Source organism: Lissotriton vulgaris, chromosome 6, assembly GCF_964263255.1.
Source record: "Lissotriton vulgaris chromosome 6, aLisVul1.2, whole genome shotgun sequence".
Taxonomy (NCBI): Eukaryota; Metazoa; Chordata; class Amphibia; order Caudata; family Salamandridae; genus Lissotriton; species Lissotriton vulgaris.
Genome location: NC_141694.1, coordinates 76,628,683 through 76,651,375, shown reverse-complemented (window position 1 = coordinate 76,651,375; position 22,693 = coordinate 76,628,683). Strand labels below are relative to the sequence as shown.

At 47.8% G+C, this 22,693-nt stretch overlaps 1 protein-coding gene across 1 annotated transcript in view; it reads left to right on the top strand.

The window, feature by feature from the left end:
- The window catches only part of LOC147706821 (ATP-binding cassette sub-family C member 10-like), a 1,330,844-nt gene that overhangs the window by 743,475 nt on the left and 564,676 nt on the right, over positions 1-22,693 (top strand). Inside the window, 1 exon segment of the mRNA XM_086925587.1 lies at positions 15,177-15,300. Coding sequence (XP_086781713.1) covers positions 15,177-15,300 — 124 coding nt within the window.

Genomic DNA, 22,693 nt, shown 5'->3' with positions numbered 1-22,693 from the left:
AAATTTTTTACAACAATATTTGTTTCCAATTTCTTTGTACTTACCCTAATGTAGATAGGACTTCGATATTTTTGATGTCGATATTTTCAACGTCGATATTATGTCAGACATTCATTACAAACACTACTAAAGGTCGCTCTTTGCAGTTGGAGCCTCCGGGCTCCCCCTTTTCTACTTACCACCGTATTGCCTTGGTGGATGTGGGGTATCCCAGTCCTTGTCCTGATGAAGACCCTAATGTAAGAACCACAAGTATCTACATTCACCCCCCAGGGTCTAAACGTCGACAATTACATACCACCTTCACTATCTTGGACAACAGTTTTAAGATTCCAATGTGTCCATGAAACATGGTGGTATAAACGGATTGGAAATGTTACAGGCCAGATTGGCACTCTTAACTTGATTTTTGATGTATATATTGCTCACTGCCCTTCCCTTTTCCATTTACCCTCACATTATCACAATGTTACACTTACCTTACCCTTCTTTCCGGGGCACCTACTTGAAGATAAATGTTTGAATTTGTAATACTTATATTCATGCTATTTTTTGAACAGTCATGAGAAATCCATGTCTGCTATGAATAAATGTGTTTTTTTCCCTTTTGAAAATTTGTAATTACTTTTAGAGGTGCAACTACACACTGTATGTCTAGTAGTCTGTCCACTAGGGCTAATTGTTACATGTACTGCAAACTGTTAAAGCATATAATGACACCGCCAAATCCCTATGATCATTACAATTTCTCAAACAACCTTTTTGGGGAGCTAGAGGCAAATGTTCCTTCTTTGTCAGAGGAAGATTCCAAAATTATAGACAACAATATCAGTCTTATCAAGGACAGTACAGGCCACAATATGCACAATTGTACAGACAGCCACCTGCAGCAGCTTACAAACTGTCAGCAAAAGGAAAACAGCCCACCAGGGCACGAGATGTTGCTAGAAAGCAAGATGGCGGCTGAGTGCTCGACGACTAAGCTGGCGTCCCTCGTCCGGATGAATCACCCCCTCTAGGTGATATTGTTACGGGACACTTCCAATCGTGTAATTGAAGAAATGCGGAATTGAGTGGCATGTTAAGATTCCCTATTCACCTACTGATTGTTGAGCCCGGCATCTATAGGGCCTGGTGTCCTCCTGTCCTGCATCTACCGGCAGCCCTACGGTGCGCGACTATCCTTAGCGTACGGGGCTCTTGTGGAGCTTGGAGGTGTGTGTACAGAGGCATGGCCCCGAAGATTTCATCCAAAGTGGGGGCGGCAAGGGCTCGGTCTGCCGCTACAGCAGGAAAGTCAGCAGCCCGGTGAGAGCCCGCCAGGCGGGGCGAGGAGGTGATGTGGTGACGGAGGGCGAACTGGACGGCAGTCGTACTCTGGAGGCCTCTGGAGGTAGCAGTAAGAGTAAGCAGACAGTGCCTGCTCTTTTCAAAAAGGCTTCAGCTAAAACTAAAATAGCTGCTGATAATGGAGTGAGTAGGGAAGTGCATCTGGAAAAAGTGCAAAAGGCGGAGGTTGTGCCAACTGTACCGAGTCTCATTCAAGTGAACGGCGCACCTTCTGTAGATGTGGGGCCGGTATTGGTGTCTCTGGCCGGTCAAGGTCTTCCCCTATGGCAGGGCAATGGCGTGGAACTCGTGTGGAACTTCCCGGTGAAAGGGATTATGGGAGATACACTTCATTCGATAGAAAATGCTGGGAATTCTGTAAACACTCCTCCAGTTGTAAATAATTGCGAGCCTAATGCTACCAAGGCAATTGCTATTCGCTCTGTTGACGGCAGCAAATCTTCTAAGGACCATGAAGGAGATACATTTCTTTCCTTATCGGAACACACTGAGTCATCAATGGATGAAGAGTACAATCAAGACCCAGAATGGACTGACGATGGCAGTGATATTGTAGATTGGCGGTTAAATGAAGTCCTTTGTGAGGAGCTATTGCCTCGTGGTCCTCGCACAGTCCGTAAGGCTAATGGCTTAAAGACTCAGAGTGCTTTAAGAGAAGGGTTGGTTGGTCTTGGTCTATTAACTAGTGATAACTTCTTTTCTGGGGAGCAAGGCCCAGGTGGGAGCAGTGCACCCTGGGTCTCCTTCAGTTCTCATACCCAGCCTGATTTGCCATCTGGAGAGATTACTCTCACTGTGATTTATCAGACTATCATGGAGCATCGCGAGGAATCACGGCAGGAGAGCGTTCGTACCAAGGGGGTGTGCCGAAGAGTTCAAAACTCCATTCAGAGTAGCCAAAACCTGCACGGATATTGCAGCAAGAATTGGAGAGGCAGAGGAGAGAATTTCCAATCTGGAGGACTCCGTAGCATTACAGAAAGGGGCTACGGACAGGATTGTGCACAAAAAGAAGACATTCTGTGGAAGCTAACTGACTTAGAAAATAAGGCCAGAAGGAACAATCTTAGGATCTTAGGGGTTCCGGAAGGTCGTGAAGGAGGAGATGTGAGGCAATTTGTTATTGGACTTTTCACTGAGGCGTTCCCTGAGGTAAAGCAGTGGGATTGGCAGCTCCAGGTGCTGCGAGCGCACCGATTTCCGTTAAGGCAGAGGCAAAATGCTGGAACTTCAGGGGACAAACCTCGGGCTATCTTGATATGCCTCAATAACTTTTTGGCGAGGGAGAGGATTTATGACCTGGCAAGACCGGAGAGAAAGAGACGGGGCAAGGACTGTGAATTCTTTGTCCGTCCGGAGTTTTGCCCAGCCACAGTGGAACGGAGGTGGCAGGTCCGCCAGCTGATAGCAAAGGGGGCACGGGCTTTTTTGCTCTTTCCCTCCAAATTGAAAATCATCTATCGGGGGCAGATTAGATTTTTCTCTTCTGAGATCCAGGCCAAGGAGTATTTGGGTACAATACAGTTAAGGAGGGGGTAGCTTCTCTTGGGAGGGCCCGATGGCTAGAGTAGGGCCAAAGTTTGGTTGCACACCGTATTTTTATTTTTTTTCTCTTTTGCTGGATGTTTGTGAAGGGTAATTATCTTTGGCCTCTAATCGTTAGTTATGAGGGGGGTGAGGTGATCCGGTGAGAGTGGACACCCAGCTTATTCCATCACAAGGACCCAGGTCCTGTTGCCACTTGAGGGCGCTGTAAGGGTTGGGCAGGGGAGGGGGGTGGGTTTCTTGGGGGAAGGGTGGAGATAGGTGGGGGAAGGGGAGGGCTCACGTATATGTATATGTTGGTTTTGGATATTTGCAGCAGTTGTGGCATTAAAATTTGATCAATTTTGGTATTTATTAACTCCCATGTTTAAAAATATTGAAGAGGTACAGCAGAGATTAAAAGTTCTTAGTAGTCTCAGTGGAGCGGGGTAAACTTGTTTTAAGCACATGGAACATCTGTGGGCTTAATGACGCTAAAAAGCGGGCACTATTCTCTAAAATTGTACATACTATGCAATTAGATGTACTATGCATACAGGAGACGCATATACCGTGGGGAAAGCGGGAGTGTTTGAAGCTGCCCGGGTATGATCTGATAGCCTGTTCTAGACAGACCTCGATGATTAGAGGTATGGCAATCTTACTGAAGCAGGGAGTTGGGGTCTGCACAAAGGTATGAGAGGATAGAATGGGCAGATGGATTATTGCAGAAATATTAGTTGAAAAGAGGCCGTTCACTATATTTGGCCCGGAAATCTTTAAACACTTGAATGTAGAATTAGCTACCTGGTCCTATCCATTGTTTATCTGCAGGGATATGAAAATTAATTTGCTTAGTAATTTTTATTTGGCTGGAGACCATAACTATTATGGTAGGAAACTTAGAGTGTTCAAGGCCCTTCGGACCTTAGTGCAAGAACATGGAGTGTTGGATTTGTAGTATCTGCATAATAAATTGGATGATGGGTATACATATTACTCCGCTCCCCACAATAAAATGGTCCGGCTTAACTATTTTTTTGTCTCGGAGCAGGTGGCTGAAATATCCTCCATCTCTGCTCCTCCTAAGATCCTATCGGATCATAATCCATTGATTGTAGAATGTTCATGGCCTCGCAGAGCCCCTAGAGGGTGGACTTTTGAGAGGAAGCTTTTGTGGAAAGAGGAATGTCAAATTCATATGATACAATGGCTTGTAGAATTTCTATATATTAATAGGGGTACTGGTTCTGATAATATTGTTTGGGACGCCCTAAAGGCTGCAGTTGGTGTAGAGAAAAAGAGCTTTTCTTCCTTTCGTTGGAAGGCAGGTCAAGCTTTGGTGAAGGGTCGGATTGAGCAACTTAGGCTAGCAGAGTTAAAGCTAATCTCTAAAATCAAGGATGGGGGCAATATAGAGGAATCACAGAAGGCCGTTGCTATATTAAAGGCTAAACTCTTGGAGTCTTTTGGGCATGATCTTGCCATTAAGTACATCCAATATCGTACATTGATGCTCAAATTCGGGGAGAATTCGGGAAAGGTACTTGCGAAGAGGCTCCAACAGAGAACTGCACAGAGTCGTATTACTAAAATCCAGGATGAAAATTGGATGGTGCAAGATACACAGGAGGGAGTGAATGATGTGTTTCAAAGGTATTATACTATGCTATACACTGAAGACTCCAGAAATTTTCAGGGGGAGTTGGTGAGTGAGAGTGAGGCGTTTCTATTGGGCCTGGATACCTCTAAGTTTTCATGCGAGCAGAATGATTTACTTTCGACCCCTATTACGTGGGAGGAGGTTGAGCGAGCTGTTCAAACCTTAGCTAATGGGAAGGCTACTGGGCCGGATGCAGTGCCTTTGGAATTTTATAAGATATTTTTAGGGGAGATTAGACAGGATTTATTAACTGTTCTTAGGGCTGCACAGAGAGGTACAGTTCCCGATTTGTGGCGCCAGACTACAATTGTTTAGTTTAAAAAGAAGGGAAAACTCGATCTGAACCCATCATCTTTTCGACCAATTTCCCTTATTAATAGCGATTCCGAAATATTTTCTAAAATCCTGGCAACTAGGCTGGCGGAGGTGATTTCTTCATTGGTTTCCCTCCGCCAGCAGGGACACAGCGGACCATGTCCAGCGTGTTATTGCTTTACTGGATTGGGCCCAGGTCATTGCCTCTCCCCTTGGGGTGATCCTGTTGGACGCTGAGAAGGTGTTCAACAGGGTCTCCTGGGGGTTCTTGTGGGCCGTGCTCCGGTGGAAGGGTTTTAGTACTGAATACATCCAGTCGATCCAGGCATTGTATATATCTTCAGAAGCAGCACTTCGCATTTCAGGTCAGGAGACTAAGGGCATATTAGAATGGCGGGGGGGACCACGGCGGAGCAAAACACCGCCCGCCACTTTTCCGCCCCGGTCGCATTGCCATATTACAATGGCAAGTGTGCAATGCCTTTCCGCGGCGGCAATGCCGCCACGGAAAGGCAGGCGGTGTTCACTCTGGGGGCCCCCTGTGGGCCCCCGGAGTGAAGGCCAAAGGGGGGTGGCACACGGGGGGGGTACCTGTGGTTCCCCTCTGCATTTGCATAATCAAAGCGGCCGGCACCGCTCGGTGCCTGCCGCTTTGATTACGTAAATGCTGCTAAGCATTTTTAGTATTGTGGCGGGCGGAGCAGAGAGCTCCGCCCGCCACAATACTATAAATACAGGATGTGCCCACCACTGTGGCGGGCTCATCCTAATGGTGGGTGCGGGACCCCGCCCTTAGGGCGGGCGGTCCCGATTTCCGACAGGATGGTGGGCGGGCAAAGCCCGCCCTCCATCCTAATGGGGCCCTAGGTATTTCAAAATTAGTAGGGGCACCAGGCAAGGGTGTCCTTGCTCATCCTTGCTTTTTGCACTTTACATTGACCCATTTTTGAGTAAAATCGAGGGCATGCGAGTATTGTACGGATAAGGGTCAACGGCACTGAGTACCGGGACCTGGCCTATGCGGATGATATCGTTGTGCTAACATCTGACGTTTCCTCTGCATTCCGGGCACTCAAGGCCTTAGCCGAACATTTTGGCTCAGTATCAGAATATGAGTTAACTGTGGCAAAAACTCAAGTCATTCAAACATCCAATATGACACATTCTGATGCCCCATTCGTCAGGGAAGCAACGTATCTGGGAGTTAAGATCTCTGCAGTGGTTGAAACTATTCCAGATTTGAATATTCTTCTGGTAGTCGATGCAGTTAATACTAAGCTAGAGCGGCTAGATCACCTACATCTTTCTCTTTATGGCCGTTGCAGTGTCCTCAAAATGTTGGTGCTTCCGAAGTTTTTATATCTTTTTAGGATGATTCCTTTGGAATTGTCACAAAGCAGCTTGGCAAAGGCGGATAGAATCTGCCATAGGTTCCTTTGGGGGTATCGCCAGCTGCGCAGAGCTTCTAAGTGGATGTGTCTTCCAGGGATCGGGGTGGTTGGTCGGTACCCAACCTGATGTTATACTATTGGTCTACGATGGTGCAATCTTTGGGAGTGCCACTGTTTGGGGATAGGGACGATGTGCCACTATGTAATAGACCTGCTATTTTTGAGATTGGGTTGGGCACGGCTTCTAAGGGCATTTTGTCGAAGGTGCTGGAGCCGAGCTATTTAAAGACAACCAGATTCAAGGTGATTATGGCTATGTTTTTAATGTGGCAGAAAATTCTGCGGAAATTATCTATTCCTAATGTTAATATACACACTCCATTCAAAGCTGCTCGACTCCTACCCTCTATCTTTCAGGATCAGACAATGTTTAGATGGCAGGAACTTGGTTTACATTCTATAGGGGACTTAGTGTGGGGTGGGCAAATATTTTCTTTTGAGTCTTTACGGGATAAGTTTTATTTGAACTTTCACGATTTTTTAAAATATCTTCAGGTTAGAAGTTTTATCCAAAAACGTCTTAGTGAGACGCCAACGATGTTAGATAAACTAGTTATATTAGATCTGATCTAGAAGAAAGCCTGAATAGGGATTGTATATCAGCATTTAGTGTCAAGGCTTCCGGATGATTTAGAGGTGCAAAACCTTAAGTGAGAAGGGAAACTTGGGAAGACTGGGGTTGATCTAAGGATAGTAATGGAATTAGCTAGTGAGGTTTTGGTCTCCGGTAGCCTTCGGACCCAAAGATACATGGCAGCGTTTGACCTTTACTATATGCCTTCTAGAATAGTGAAATGGGGTGGTAGCAAGGGTGCACAGTGTGCGAGGTGCGGACTGTACGCAGCCAATGCTATTCATATGTTTTACTCTTGCCCTTGTCTGTCTGACTTTTTATCCGATGTGAAGTGGTTTATTAACTCTATGCTCAACATCCCATGTAATTTGACCTCAGAGATGGGGATAATGGGTTTTGAAAGCTTCCAGGCAAACTTAAATTCGAAGTATGTCTCCGCATTTTTGTTTATTGCCATGTTTATGATTCGGCTTTGTATAACCTCACAATGGCTTTCTCCTGATGCACCTACATTTATGAATTGGAGAGCTAGGTTGTTAGCTATTTATAATTTGAATTGTCAGTATTTACATTAAAGGGTAGGCGGAGGATGGCGTCAAAGATTTGGGCTTCGATCGAAGAATGGATAAAACTGTAATGCTGCTCATTTTTTCTTTTGTTTAAATGTTTTCTCTTGTTATATCTCTTTTTTTTCTCTCTTTCTTGTTTTTCTTTCTTTGCGGAATCTGCTGTACTAATTAAGTTTATTGTGTTTTCTTTTTCTTCTGTATATGAAATGTGATGATTATCTGTTTTTGATTGTCACAATGTTGCTGTAATGTCTCAAAGAAAAAAAAAAGAAAGCAATGATCTTTCTCTTGTGCCGGCTATTTCCCCAATCCCAGGGAGCAGCTATGGGCTCGTCTTTCTCATTACTTCCACCAATGGTCCATGATAACATCATACAAGTGGGTACTGGATATCATAGCCTCAAATTCATCAACATGCCACCAAAAGGACATTTTCCCCCCATCTGAAACAACTACTGAAGGAGGTTGCTATCAAGTTACAAAAAGGTACAATTGAAAAGGTCCTGAAGTCCCAGAGGGGCATTGGTTTTTACTAATGTTTCTTCCTTGTCAGGGAAAAGTAAAGATACTGGCTTCCCATCTTGGATCTTCGTCAGCTGAACAAATACCTGAAAAAACTGTCATGTAGGATGATCACCCTGGAAGACATTTTACACATTCTTAACCATGAGGACCACATGACTGCCCTCGAGCTTTAAGTGCATATTTTCATATCCCGATTCATCACAAACCTCGGAGATACCTACGTTTCCAGGTCGCCGCCACACACTACCAGTTCAAAGTGCTCCCTTTTGGTTTAAGATCAGCCCAAAGAATATTCCCCAAGTGTATGACCCCTTTGGCAGCTCGTCTAAGGCTAAAAGGAATTCAAGTTTTCCTGTATTTAGAGGATTGGCTAATAAAAGTTCCAACTTACCAACAAGCCACAGAAGGTCTTCTGACTGGAAAAAAAAACCTTCTTCAGGCTTTCCAGAAAATCTTCAACTACTGGGATCTTGAGATATTATAATTATTATGACTATTGAAAATATTTACATTATTATTGTATGCTAATATTTGCTCATGTTTACTGCTAACTATTCTGATGCAAGCATGTGACTATGAAAGATCCAATAATGGAGAAGAAAATAAGTTACTTACCTGTAAGTGTAGTTCTCCAATAATGGTATCATTCATAGATTCACATGTGAACCACCCTCCTCCCCTAGAGGCTCCCCCTTATACCTTGTGATTATATATATTCCCACTTGGGCTCGGAAATCTGAGGGATTTAGCCAATGTGGGGAGTGTTCAAGAGTGTGATGTTGTCTGATTAGTTATAGGTCAAGTATGGTCCTTTTTTAAAAAGATTTAATATATTACAATTCCCAGGCTTGGTTGCGCTGCACACTGTTCATACAGTTGTTAACTAAAAATGTAACAACCTCCATAATTGTAATGTTTGTTTTTAGTCAAACCTTTTGGGGTCTATTATGATGGCGGGTGGTCTATGTCCATCTGCCATCGCCCCTGGAAATGGTACCGCCCGCTTGGGTGCCGCAGTCCCGCCTGCACAATTAGGATGCGCCCCCCACACTGGCGGGCGCATCCCGCATTTTTTGTATTGCGGCGGGGTGCTGTCAGCAGCACCCGCCACAATACAAAAAAGGCATGTGTGCATTTGCGTACACAACGTGGCAGGCACCACGCGGTGCCTGCCACGTTGTCCATGCAAATGCAGGGCCATGTGCCGCCCTCACCCACCAACATCCTGGTGGCCCGCAACGGGCCCCCAAATCAGTAAACTGCATGCCTTTCCGCTGCCTTCCTAATATGGATGGCGGTGTCTAGCAGACACCGCCACCATATCAGGCCCCTGTGTGACCGGCAGAAAACCGGCGGACGGTCTTCCCTGCCGCCCAGTTCTCCTCTGCCATTCTAATATGGCAGGGGGTAAATGGGTGGCGGGCGGGGTATGATGTAGGGCAGAACACCACCACCTGCATGGCGGTGGCGATCCGCCCTACATCTTAATCGACCCCTATGTGTTTATATTTTAATTTAGTACTTCAAAATGCATTGCAAATATACATCATATGTCAATATACTCAATATCATGAGTTCTCTTGAAAATACAGTTTAACTGTATGACAAAAATGTAACATTAAACACATAAAATACATAATAAAATGTACACATTCTTGCTATACCATTCAGTTGTATGCCCGATGCATTTCTGGACGTCAATGTCCCTTCTTCAGGGACATATCGAGAAATTCAAAATAAATTTGACAAATTTAAACACCACATAACTATATACATAGAAATACTCAATCGCCCAAAAATGCCAATATCAATGTTAAAGTCCTATAGGGGCCATAAATTCACATGTCAGTTTTGAATACTTGCTTATCTATCGTGGTGGTATAGCATGCAAATCCCTAGTGATTTTGTCGTCAGTAAAACATGCTCAGTGAACATATTTGTAGATGGCACTATGTCTGTGCATCCAGTGTTATGAAACAATACTGTTAAAATGGTCAACTCACAACAGCGTACCTGTACAAATTCTGTCAACGCCGTACGCAATGAATAATCTATCCTGTAAAAAAAACAAAGCATTATGAACTCTATGACTCCTTTTATAGACACTGCCCCTCCAGTGTCAACCACATGTGTGAGTAAGCGCTTACCTCCAAACAATGAATCCACTTAATGTTGGAGAATGATGGTAGTAAGACCTCACTTCCTATCAAAAAACAAAAAACCATGCATCACATAATGTCAACGCGGTCAAATATTTAACAGACTGAACTTTCTGCTTCATGACTCCCATGCTTTGTGTTGTCCGTAGACGCCATAGGTGTACTAAGAATGCTTCATTGCGCTCTGAATCCGCTTCACAGTGAATCTCAACGAGGCTAACTGCTGTAAATGCACTTAATGTTAACTAGCTAAAGTGATTGCTACATTAAACTCCTTGTGGGCTATGTGAGTATACAAAAGATGCTAAATGGTGATATAAACGATTCAGAAAAGGGGGTGGTGATGAACAGAGTGTCTGAATTAAGCAGACCACTCTTACCCAGTCCAAAGATCAGGGCTTGATGGATCAAGCCCTGATCTTTGGACTGGGTAAGAGTGGTCTGCTTAATTCAGACACTCTGTTCATCATCACCCCCTTTTCTGAATCATTTTTGTCCACCATAAGCGTGGAAGGGTATACTCAGATGTGAGTCCCTTGCTCATTGCACCATCAGGATTCAAGCAAGCCGGGCCGAAGACGGCTGAAATGCCAGAAACCGGTCCCCGGTAGCTTGTTTCCTTCCCAGTATAAGAATTGGCTTGGTAGTTTGGTCTGCCCTGTTCCCATGATGCACTGGGCCAGGGTCAGACTAATTTGCATATAGCCAAGTTCTGAGCTGGGATGGTGCAGTGAGCTAAAAAACGGTGATGGATCAAGCCCTGATCTTTGGACTGGGTAAGAGTGGTCTGCTTAATTCAGACACTCTGTTCATCATCACCCCCTTTTCTGAATCATTTTTGTCCACCATAAGCGTGGAAGGGTATACTCAGATGTGAGTCCCTTGCTCATTGCACCATCAGGATTCAAGCAAGCCGGGCCGAAGACGGCTGAAATGCCAGAAACCGGTCCCCGGTAGCTTGTTTCCTTCCCAGTATAAGAATTGGCTTGGTAGTTTGGTCTGCCCTGTTCCCATGATGCACTGGGCCAGGGTCAGACTAATTTGCATATAGCCAAGTTCTGAGCTGGGATGGTGCAGTGAGCTAAAAAACGGTGATGGATCAAGCCCTGATCTTTGGACTGGGTAAGAGTGGTCTGCTTAATTCAGACACTCTGTTCATCATCACCCCCTTTTCTGAATCATTTTTGTCCACCATAAGCGTGGAAGGGTATACTCAGATGTGAGTCCCTTGCTCATTGCACCATCAGGATTCAAGCAAGCCGGGCCGAAGACGGCTGAAATGCCAGAAACCGGTCCCCGGTAGCTTGTTTCCTTCCCAGTATAAGAATTGGCTTGGTAGTTTGGTCTGCCCTGTTCCCATGATGCACTGGGCCAGGGTCAGACTAATTTGCATATAGCCAAGTTCTGAGCTGGGATGGTGCAGTGAGCTAAAAAACGGTGATGGATCAAGCCCTGATCTTTGGACTGGGTAAGAGTGGTCTGCTTAATTCAGACACTCTGTTTATCACCACCCCCTTTTCTGAATCACATGGTGATATAAAGCCGCTTCACAGTGAATGCCACTGCTGTAAATACACGTTGTGCTAATGGCAAAAATAGTATACCAAGCTTACAGACTCTGAATGAAATTCATCCTTTCTCAAGCCTACGACTTGTCAATGGGTGGTCGCTGTTGGGACTGAATAAAGTCTTCATAATTGCGTAATGAACACTATATATGGGCTAACATCATCCGATCACTAAAAAGACAACTGCCATCTTGGGACGATGTAAAAGTTAAACAGTAGCAGAATGATCTGCTCCCTAGTCATGCAGTTCAAATTCCGAACATTCTAAAAGATGTAATAACATCTTAACGATCATAATGGTAATCCAAAATTAACTATAATGTAGAAAATGAAATAGATATTGATGCTGATACATAAATAAATCTGGATCTAATCAGTAGTTTAAAATATGAAAGAACCGATGACTTACAAATTGATAATCGATCTGCCATAACTAATATTAAGAATCTCAAAAAAACGTATTGTGACTTGTGTGGGTTACCTAATCATAACCCAAAGATTTCATGCCGAGAAGCTGAAAAAATGATCATTGTGCAACAGTACGCTGCCCAATATGAATATATACAATAAACGTCAACTCACATAGAATCCAGTTGCACTGCAGTCTCAATTACCTATGATGTATGCTAGGACTTGTCACAATGTCAAAGTGAAGCAAATAGTCTCTCCCATCACCAAGTGTTATAGTGTGAGGTGTTGAACTGTAATACAGTGCCTGGTTGCTGCTCACTTAAATGCTTGTATTCATTGTTATATTTGTAACACCATTTTATTGACATAGTTTGTGCAGGGGCTGTCATTTGTTAATGTCTGTTCTATGCTCTAACTGAAAGGACCTGAATGAAACAACTCATAACTAACCTGTCATTAAGACCTCTTGGTGTCATGATGTTTACTGTTTTAATCCAATAAATCTCATGTTCTAGCAATTATTTGCTGTTGTCAGTGACAGGTGATGTTAATACTTTCTCAATAACAGGGAATGTTTCAAGCATGTGAATCTATGATAGATACCAATACTGGAGAACTACAGTTACAGGTAAGTAACGTATTTGCTTATCCATAATTGGATCTTTCATAGATTCACATGCTTACATCAGAATAGTTTGCAGTAAACATGAGATAATATATATATAATATATACAATAATAATGCAAATATTTTCAATAGTCATAATAATTGTATTATCTCAAGATCCCAGTAGTTAAAGATTTTCTGGAAGTCCTGAGGAAGGTTTTTTCTCCATTCAAAAGACCTTCTCCTTCTTGGGCATTGAACTAGGTGTTGTTGATGGGCTCCCTTTTTACACTAATCCAAAAAGCAATGCTGTAACCATTGTCATGGAAAATGGCATTTTTAATTTCAATTACCTCAGCTCGTAGAGTTATTGAGTTGAAGGTTTTATCTTCTGAAGAGCCCTTCACAGTTTTCCATCACAATAGGGTATAGTTATGTACACATTCTTAACTGCCTACGGTGGTATCGGAGTTTCATATCAACCAATCTGTCACTCTACCTACCTTTATTCCAACCCCTACTTCTTCAGCAGCTAGAACATTACATTCTCTTGACCTTCAATTTAGAGAGATCCAAATCCATTAGGAAATGTACCAACCTCTTTAACTATGGGCGTATGAGACAGGGTCTAGCAATTTCCAAGCAATCCATAGCTAGATTGATAGTTTTCTGCATTTTCTTATGTTACCAGATTGCAAACAAAGCTTTGCCAGGCATACTACAAGCCCACTGAACGAGAGGAAAAGCTGCAACCACAGCTTGGATGAGACAAGTCCCTATCCCAGACATTATAAAGCAGCCACTTGGAGGTCTCTTCACACATTCTACTCTTTAGACAACGGATACCCAAGCTGAGTCTAGATTTGGACAAGAAACATTAAGAAATCTATTCAACTAGTTAGTTAATCTTGTCCTCATGGGCCTAAATCTCTGGCTCTAGATAGTATGTCTTAAATCAAACACTTTACGGTTTCACAGAGTATGCATACCTGATAGTCGCTTGACTTGCGATTCTATTCGAGGCTTATGGCTATCATTGAATATCCTATGATGCAGAAGGAAAAGTTACATACTTGTAGACATAGTTCTGCACTGCAGGTATCTTCATTGGAGTCTTATACATCCTCCCTCCTCCCCGACTTTCAGGTGATATTATATCCTGTGCTTTGCATAAAAAAGAACTAACACTCCCAGGCAAACTGCAGTGCATTGTGGGATGAGGTCTCTCTAGGTTCCTTAAAGGTACAGGTCATGTTTTAAGCTTTCCAGTGTTAGCTTACCAGGCTGTCTTCTCCTCTTTTTCCTATGACATGTTGCAAGTATCAAAAAAGGTATTTTTCAGTGCATTCGTATGGCTTTTCTTCTCCAGCATTCTCCAGGAAAATACATATCTGACAGTCTACACTGTGACTATATGGAAAATGACGTGATGAACACTATGCAGATATTTTCCTGGATTCTTAATGTATATCGAAGAAAGTATTCTGGAATCCACACTGCCAGCATGGAATTTGTAAGGTTTATGACTTCAATGAAGATACATATGATGCAGAACTATGTCTACAGGCATGTAACATTTCCTTATCTGTGTTTTAAACTACTAATACCTCCTTCACTGCTTGACTCTGCTACTGTTGGGGTTGGAGAGTCAAGTATACAATCAAGTATACAAAAGCAGGCTAGCACACCAGTGATGAACAACAGCACCCACCACAAAATAGGAGCTTTCCTTGAGAATTTTGTAGACCGAGCCATCTAAATGTAATTATTAATCCTGGATTGGAGGGATTTGCACTCTCAAATCTAGTGCCAAGATGAATGAATATTAGGTAGCAACCTAGCCTATGATACCGCATCCCTTGAGAGAGCAGCAGTTCAGCGCTTTCACGTGATGGTAGTGTAATCCTGGTATTCCCCAGGGATATTATGATGTATAAATGCAGCACATTTGCCAAGGTGTTCCTTGTTTTTCAGAGTAGATACTTTCGGTGAGATTTATTAGGCTTGTTAAATGCTATCAAGGCTTTCAAATATAGGTAAGCATTGCTAAATCTTACCATCATAGATGACTGAGATAGTCATTAGATACAAGTGCTGACGTCTCTATAGCAATTAAGGGGTGGATTCTCTATCATTCTTCTGAAAGTAATGATAAATTTGTCCAGCACAAGGTGTTACTGCTCTCTGTCATGGCTGTGCCTTACTAGCTCCTTTAATAAATATTTAGTGCTAATTCTAATTTCAGCCAAATTCTAATAATTAAAAACCTCTATCTAGACGACAAAGCTTCATGACAGCCAAGGAATGTGACCTACCTCTATCCAGCTCATCTATGTTACCTACTTCCATCCTTAGTAAATTTGGTGGCCTCCAAGAAAACAGGTCAAGACATCTGCCTGTCACAGCTTTCAACATGTGCATTACTTTATTCATTTCAACAGCCTGCACCTTGTCTTCACAGCTTCACGTGAACTCTCTGCATGGTGGCTGTCCCACTGGGTATCTACTTTGAAGAATCAGACCGGAAGAAACTTTTCCATCGGTGACCTGGCAGCTCCGTCACATAACTCAATGGCAGATCCAAAGTAAGCAATTTAACTTATTTGGTTTCAATATACACTTGCTTCCACAATCAGATGAGGATGCTCTTAATAGTAAGAAGAGTCAAATAAAAAGCCATGAAAGTGAAATAAAAAAATAGAAACAATTACATCTGCTTAGATGCACCACACTATACTAGATGTCCGCATCCCACTTTTGCTTGTGCTAAAATGGGATCTACCAGTGAAATGCCAGTGTTCAAAGCATTACATTTTTTTTTTCACAACCAATTTTATTGTGCAAAAGAGTATCAAGAATGTGGCATCTTCACACACCAAGATCACCACATCAGTATCAATGCAATGATGACATACATAGTATTCACGAAGCAAGTATCAATGAAGCTCAGCTTTAAAAATGCCCTAACAACCCATCCCAACCCCAACTGCACCCCCACCCGTACCCACCATCCCCCCCCCCGCCACACATGTACAGAAGCAACGCAAAGACGATTCACATAGAGGAAGCAGGTATAGTGCAACCTGGGTTTTGCCATTGGGGCCAGAAAAGTCACTGCGATCAAATGTCCTCCTCCTGCGCCGCCGGGGGTTCCAAGGACAGGCCACGGTAGTCGGCCCACCGCTTCCAGATCTTGAAATGTTTGCGTGGGCAGCCCCGCGCCTCAAAGACCGGTTTCTCAAGACCCATAAAGTAGTCCAGCCCAGCCTTCCACGCAGACAGGGGGGGGCCCTCACAGATTTCCAGGCCCGAGCCAAGTCACGCTTAGCAACTACCAGGCCCAGGAGCAACAGGTGATGTTTATATATGTTGCCCCTAACCCCTTCCATGATGTGCAGCAGACCTAGCCGGTGGGTTCGAGGAAGATCCCAGCCCAGGACCTCAGCCAGGCAATTCCATACGCCCCTCCAGAATCCAGCCAGGCGACCACACCGTATGCAACAGGGAGCCAGGCACTTCCCCACAGCGCAGGCACTCCGATGACGCAATCAAACCAGCCTTCCACAGTCGTTCACGTGTGTAATAAGCACGATGCAGGTATTTAAATTGTATCAGGCGGAGCCGAACCGCGATAGCGGTGCCGCGCGGGGACTCCAGTGCCTCCCTCCAGTCGTCCTCATCCAAAGCGCCCACGTCTACCTCCCATGCTTCCCGAAGGGAACTGAGAGTGGAGGAGCAGTGAGTAACAAGGGACTGATAAATCCTAGAGACCTTCTTGTCTCCCAAGTCTCCCATAAACACTTTCGCCTCAATCGGGCTGAACTCCGGCAGGGAGTCGAGGCCGGCAATGCTTGGGGCGAGGGCATGTCTCAGCTGCAAGTAACGGAAGAACTGGGACTGAGGCATCTGGAACTCCACTCGGAGTTCCTCAAAGGACTTGAGTGTTGCGCCTGACATGACCTGGCCCAGTTGTGTAATTCCAATAGCCTCCCAACCCTCGAACCCGGCCAGGGCCGCCAGTTCTGGGAGCAAACCGTTGTGCCACAGCGGCGTTTCAGCTGTTAATTTGCCCCACCAACCCATACGGCGCAAAGACTGCCGCCACACTGCAAAGACCACTTTTGTCACCGACGGCAACCCACGGCGTATACGGGCCGAGTAAAGAACGGTGTGGAGCGTACGGTCACCCATGAGATGTCTCTCCAGAGCATAGGCCGGGTCACTCCTGTCCCCGTACCACCATTCATTGAGGACAAGAAGATGTGACGCCTGGTAGTAGGAGAGGAGGTCGGATGTGGCCAAACCACCACAGTAGGTGGACAGAAAGCACGTCCTCAGGGCCACCCTGGCTGCTCCGCCATCCCACAGGAAGCGGCTCAGCACAGAGTTCACCTGACGGAACCACTCCATGCCAATAGGGTGCGGGAAATGTTGAAGTTGGTACAACAGTCTCGGCAGCGCCACCATCTTAAAGATGGCCGACCTCCCAAAGATTGTAAGTGGCATTCTGGACCATGTTTTAACATCAGCCTGGACCCGTTCCCACACCGGCAAGACACTGCGTGTCCAGGCCACGGCTCGCGAAGTCGAGAGGAAAACACCCAAATATTTCAGGCCGTCCGTCGCCACACGCAGGTCGGCGGCCCAAGGGTCGGCGACCACTCCGCCACGTAAAACCCACAGGGTCGACTTAGACAGGTTAAGGCGGAGCCCTGAGACTTCGCCAAACCCCCGCATGATCTCCAAAACTCGAGGGCCCGAGCGCTGCAGGTCGGTAAGGAACAGGAGGACGTCGTCTGCGTACAGTGCAATTCTATCCGTAAGGGTATCGTTCCAGACAAAGCCACGCAGATGGGCATCCATTCGTATCCGCGACGCCAGGGGTTCCATGGCCAGGGCAAATAGATAGGGGGACAGCGGGCAGCCCTGCCGAGTACCACGGCCGATTTGGAAGCGCCCTGAGACCGCACCGGCTACACGGACCGACGCCGTAACATTGGTATATAGGAGACGGATATAGGACAAGAAGACAGGCCCTAGATTGAGGCGGGCCAACAAGGCGAACAAATACGCCCAACTCACCGAGTCAAAGGCCCGGTCCATGTCCGCGAGGAGGAGTGCGGCCTGTTCATCCCTAGTACCCATGGCGTCGACCGCTGCCTGCGCCCGCCGGATATTGTGTCGGGTGGCCCTGTGCGGCATGAACCCGGCCTGGTCAGGGTGGACCAGGTCGGCGATATGGGGCAGAAGGCGGTTCGCCAGGGCTTTCGCCAAGATCTTGGCCTCGATATTGAGGAGGGAGATTGGCCTGTAAGAGTCGTGGCGGTCCGGCGCCCTGCCAGGCTTCAAAAAGACCACAATCTCAGCATGACGCCAGTCAGGTGGCAGCTCGCCTCTAGACCGCGCCGCCTCTAGGGCATTGCGAAAGTGGGGTCCCAGCTGGACATGAAACTTTTTATAAAATTCGGCAGGATAACCGCTAGGGCCGGGCGCCTTCCCAGTGTTCAATTGGCCAAGGGCCTCCCCAAGTTCTTCGGACGTAAGCGGGGCCTCTAAGGCCGTTCTAGTCTCCTCCGGGACTGCTTGTGGGAGTAGGTCATCCAAGTATGAGGCAATCTCGCCCTCCACCAGTGGGTCACGAGGAGCATATTGTGCCTCGTAGTAGCGGGCAAAGCTAGCCGCCAACCGATCCGGGTCGGTCATAACGGAGCCATCCCCTGCCGTAAGGCCGGGTAGCTCAAGGGGCTGGAAAGTCGCCTGGCAAAGCCTATGTAGCATGGTGCAGGACTTATCGCCCCACTGATACACCCTGCTGCGCGTGGCGAGCCACGCCTGCCGGGCCTCCTCGTACAGGACCGAGGAATAAGTCTGCTGGGCCTGCAGGAGCTGTCGCACGACGCCCTCGTCACCCCCGAGTCGACCACGCTGCTCCAGCTCCTCCACGCGGGCCGCGGCAGTCACAATGGCCTCCCGACGCTCCCGCCGGGCGGCCGCACACCAAGCTATATCAATGCCCCGGATCGTGGGCTTCAGCGCCTCCCACACAACAATGGCATCGACACCCCCCACCAAGTTCTCGCGCCAGAAGTGATCAATCTCTTCGCGTAAGTGCGCCACATACTCTGGCCGCTGCAACTGCCAGGCGGACATACGCCAGCGAAAGGGTTGTCGTTTAGAGGGGAGGGTCAAGGTGGCTAGGACAGGGGAATGATCCGAGAGGCCCCTGGGGAGTATCGTGGCGTCCCTGACACGGTTCAGACAGGCACCCGGTACAAACAAATAATCGAGTCTCGAGAATGACCCATGCACCGCCGATACATACGTGAAGGCCTGCACTGCGGGATGAAAATGCCGCCACACATCGATCCAGCCCAGACTGCGCACAGTCGCACACAACCGGGTGGGGGCAGCCGCGGGGGGGGGTCAGACACCACACGCGCTCGCCGCTGGCGGTCCAGGCCCACATCCATGACTTCATTCCAATCACCCCCCACCACAGTCAGGACCTCGGGGATTTCGTCCCACAACGCAAACAGCCGCTCAGACAGTGCCCATTGCAGGGGGGGAGGGGCGTAAACACTTCCAAAGACCACCGGCTCGGAACCCAGTAGGCCCTTAACAAAGACAAACCTGCCCTGAGGGTCGATCCATTGCTTCTCATGAACATAGGCCACCCTACGATGTATCAATATGGCCACCCCCCGTGATCCCCTCGTAAAGCCAGCATGATAGACCTGGTGATAACCGAACCTCTGAAGGCTAAGGGCCTTGGAGCCCAGCATGTGCGTTTCCTGAAGCAGGAGGACATCCACCATCTCCCTCTTCCCCCACCGCAGCACAGCCCCACGCTTGATCTTATCCAGGATACCCCGCACATTCCATGTCACCACCCGCAGGGTCTTTGAAGGAGACACAATCGCAGCATCAGCCATTGTCAATATACAGTCCAAAATCTGGAAGGTGCAACCCGCTAATCGACAAGAATCACCGCCCCCGACATGTGTGGACCCACCCCCCCAACCCGCAAACTCAGCGCCCCCTTCCCAACCCAGAACCCCCCCAACAAGTGCAACACCAAAACACCCCCCCACACCCCACACCCACCACCCCAATACCTCAGAAAACATTGAAGTACCTGTCGCGGCATGGAGAGACCCGGGCCCAAAACAGAGGACCCAGGGCCCGCCATACCAATGGATCCCCACAACCCCACCATGACACACACTCACCACCCCCCCAACAACACTCACACCCGTGAGGGTCTGAGGCCCATATATGGTACCCTCCGAGCCACACTGCGTCCCCATGACAATAACTGAAGTCTTCACATGGGAACCGGCTGGCACATCAAGGACAAAATGAAACAGTCTCACCAGCCAAAGCAGAGCAAGTCAGTATGCAGCTTACAAAGTGCGTGTAGGCCCAACAGTGTTCAGCTGCCCGCATCGGAGTGTTCCGAGTCCCTGGCACCACCCGATTGCGATGCACAGGCGGAGGCCGATCTTTTCTTGGAGCGAGACCTCCGATGGCGGCCCTTCTTGGTCTGGCGATCCGTCCGCTCCGGCGACGATCCCTGAGACCTGCCCGGGTCCAGCCCCGGCTGGGCATGGGGCCGGAGTCGCACCGCCTCATCGGTCCAGCGGAACACCTCCTCAGGCGAATCGAAGAAATGGGTCCGAGACTGATATATTACTCGCAGGCGAGCCGGATACAGGAGCGAGTATTGGAGCTTGAGGCCCCGAAGCTTAGCCTTAGCGTCCATGAAGGATTGCCTCTGCTGCTGCACCATCTTCGTGTAGTCCGGGAAAATCATGATGGTATGATTCTCGAAGGTGAGGGAGCCCTTATTCCTCGCCTCCCGCAGGATAACATCCCGGTCATGATAGTTCAGCAGGCGAGCGATAACTGGCCGTGGGCGCTCACCCTCCGGCGGCCGCTGGGTCAGAGCCCTGTGGGCCCTCTCAATCACGAAGCACGTAGACAGTGCCCCTTCGGGGAGCCAGCTCTCCAGCCACCCGGTCAGGAACCGCTCCATGTTGTCCTTCTCGCACCGCTCCGGAAATCCAATGAAGCGGAGGTTGTTGCGCCGCGCGCGCCCTTCTGCATCTTCCACGCGGGCCGCCAGTGTCTTTTGGACGCTCTCCACCTCCGCTAGGCGCTTCTTCAGGCCACTAATGTCCGCCTCAGTCTCCGTGATACGGGTCTCTGCCCCAGCGATCCGCTCCACCGCATTGCGAAGGTCCTGGCGCAGGAGCGTGACATCCGCCCCAACCGCTCCAATCTTGGCATCGAGCATGTCACGGGATTGGGTGATGGCCGCTAGGATAGCTGCATTGTCCGGCCCGGGGCCGCCGCTGCCACCGACCGCCCCGGCGCCACCACTCGGCCCGGTGAATTTATCAATGGGGCCACCTCCTCTGTCCCTGGTCATGGCAAGCGCCGGGCAGGGCGGACACCACCTTCGAACCTTCGGGCACCGTCACAAATCCTGAGCGGGGCGGCCCAGATGAGGCCCCAGGGAAGGATGCGGGCCGGCCGCCGCGATCGGATGTCGCGAAAATCGAGGTCCCGGCGTCACCCCGGCAGAACAGGCCTCACCCACACTCGTCCCCACAAGCAGCCGTCCAGGGCATAACAGGAAGAATCTGCGGGTCCGCAGTCTGTGGGCAGCCGTATCCAGCGGGCCGAGCCAGGGGAGGCGGATCGGATGCCCCTACCGGCCACTAGTCCATCCCCGGCCGCCTCTGGGCACAAGGAACCCTGTCTCCAGACTGTCGCGGGGCCACGCCTCACCGCCACCGCTCGTTGGTCGTTCAGGGGGTGAGCCGATGGGTAGGAGCTGTTGGCACCGTCCCGATCTCCAGGCGATCGCGGTCGAAGAGATGAGCCAAGGGCGGCGTAGCAGATGCCACCCGCACCCGCCAGGTCGCAGCTGCCACCAGGCGTCGCGAAACTCGAGGACCCCGGTCTCCGGCCGGCCACCAGGCCGCACTCCGCCGCCGCCTCCCTTCGATCACAGGAAGGGAGGAATTTCAGGAGCAGCACACCAAAGGAGACAGGAGACTTCACCAGATCAAAAGCAATCACTGGGCACCAACAGTGGGCTCGGGGGTCAGGATAAATGATCGAATTAAGTCCGGGCCGGCGGGAGCTCTACAAGGCTGCGACCGCCATCTTCGCCCGCCAAGCCACGCCCCCAAAAAGCATTACATTTTAAAGCTCACTTTTCTAGTTTCTAATAAAGTTCAGGTATTGATGGTGTTCTCCAGTATTTAATCTTTCATTGATACCGATGCTTTTATCTTCCCCGTCGTCATGGTGGGAGTCTCGCGGAAGTTAGAAAAGTAGTACCATAGAAGTACATTAGAAACCACCAAAGGGAAAGGAAAATTTTAACATTCACCAGCATCTTTATGTAGGTTCAAACTTTGACCAATGCGAGACGATCCCTAGACCTCAACTCCCCAGCAGAGCCACGAGACCTCAGATTTCTAACCGCACATTTTGTGTAAGGGAGTATCCCTGAGCTCTGCTCAGTTTGTGAGTGAGTGAACGTTTGACCCTGCTAGAATTCACCTCAAGGTACTGTCTTTCTACCTTCTTTGCTTCATAAATATCAGAGGGTTCTAAGAAGAGGCTTTTTAGACCCTGCAGATCTTGTGGGAAGGCGAGGCTATTTTTTGAAGATCCCCATAAGAACTGTCTTTATTGCCTTTGCCTCAAATATACAGCCAATGACTGTAAATACTGCAGAACCTTTGCAGCCTAAACTCTAAAGGGTAGACAGGCCAGATTATTATTATGGTTCCAAAAGAAAAAATCTAAATCGGTCTCTGGATCTGATGTTGAAGAGAATCCTGGGCCATCCTCAACTGAGAGTAAGCATACCTCATTAAAGGCTGATTCAAAGAGATTGAAGGCAGAAAAATCCTCCACTGCTGATAAAGCAGCACTTAATCAAAAAGGTTCTTGCCTGAA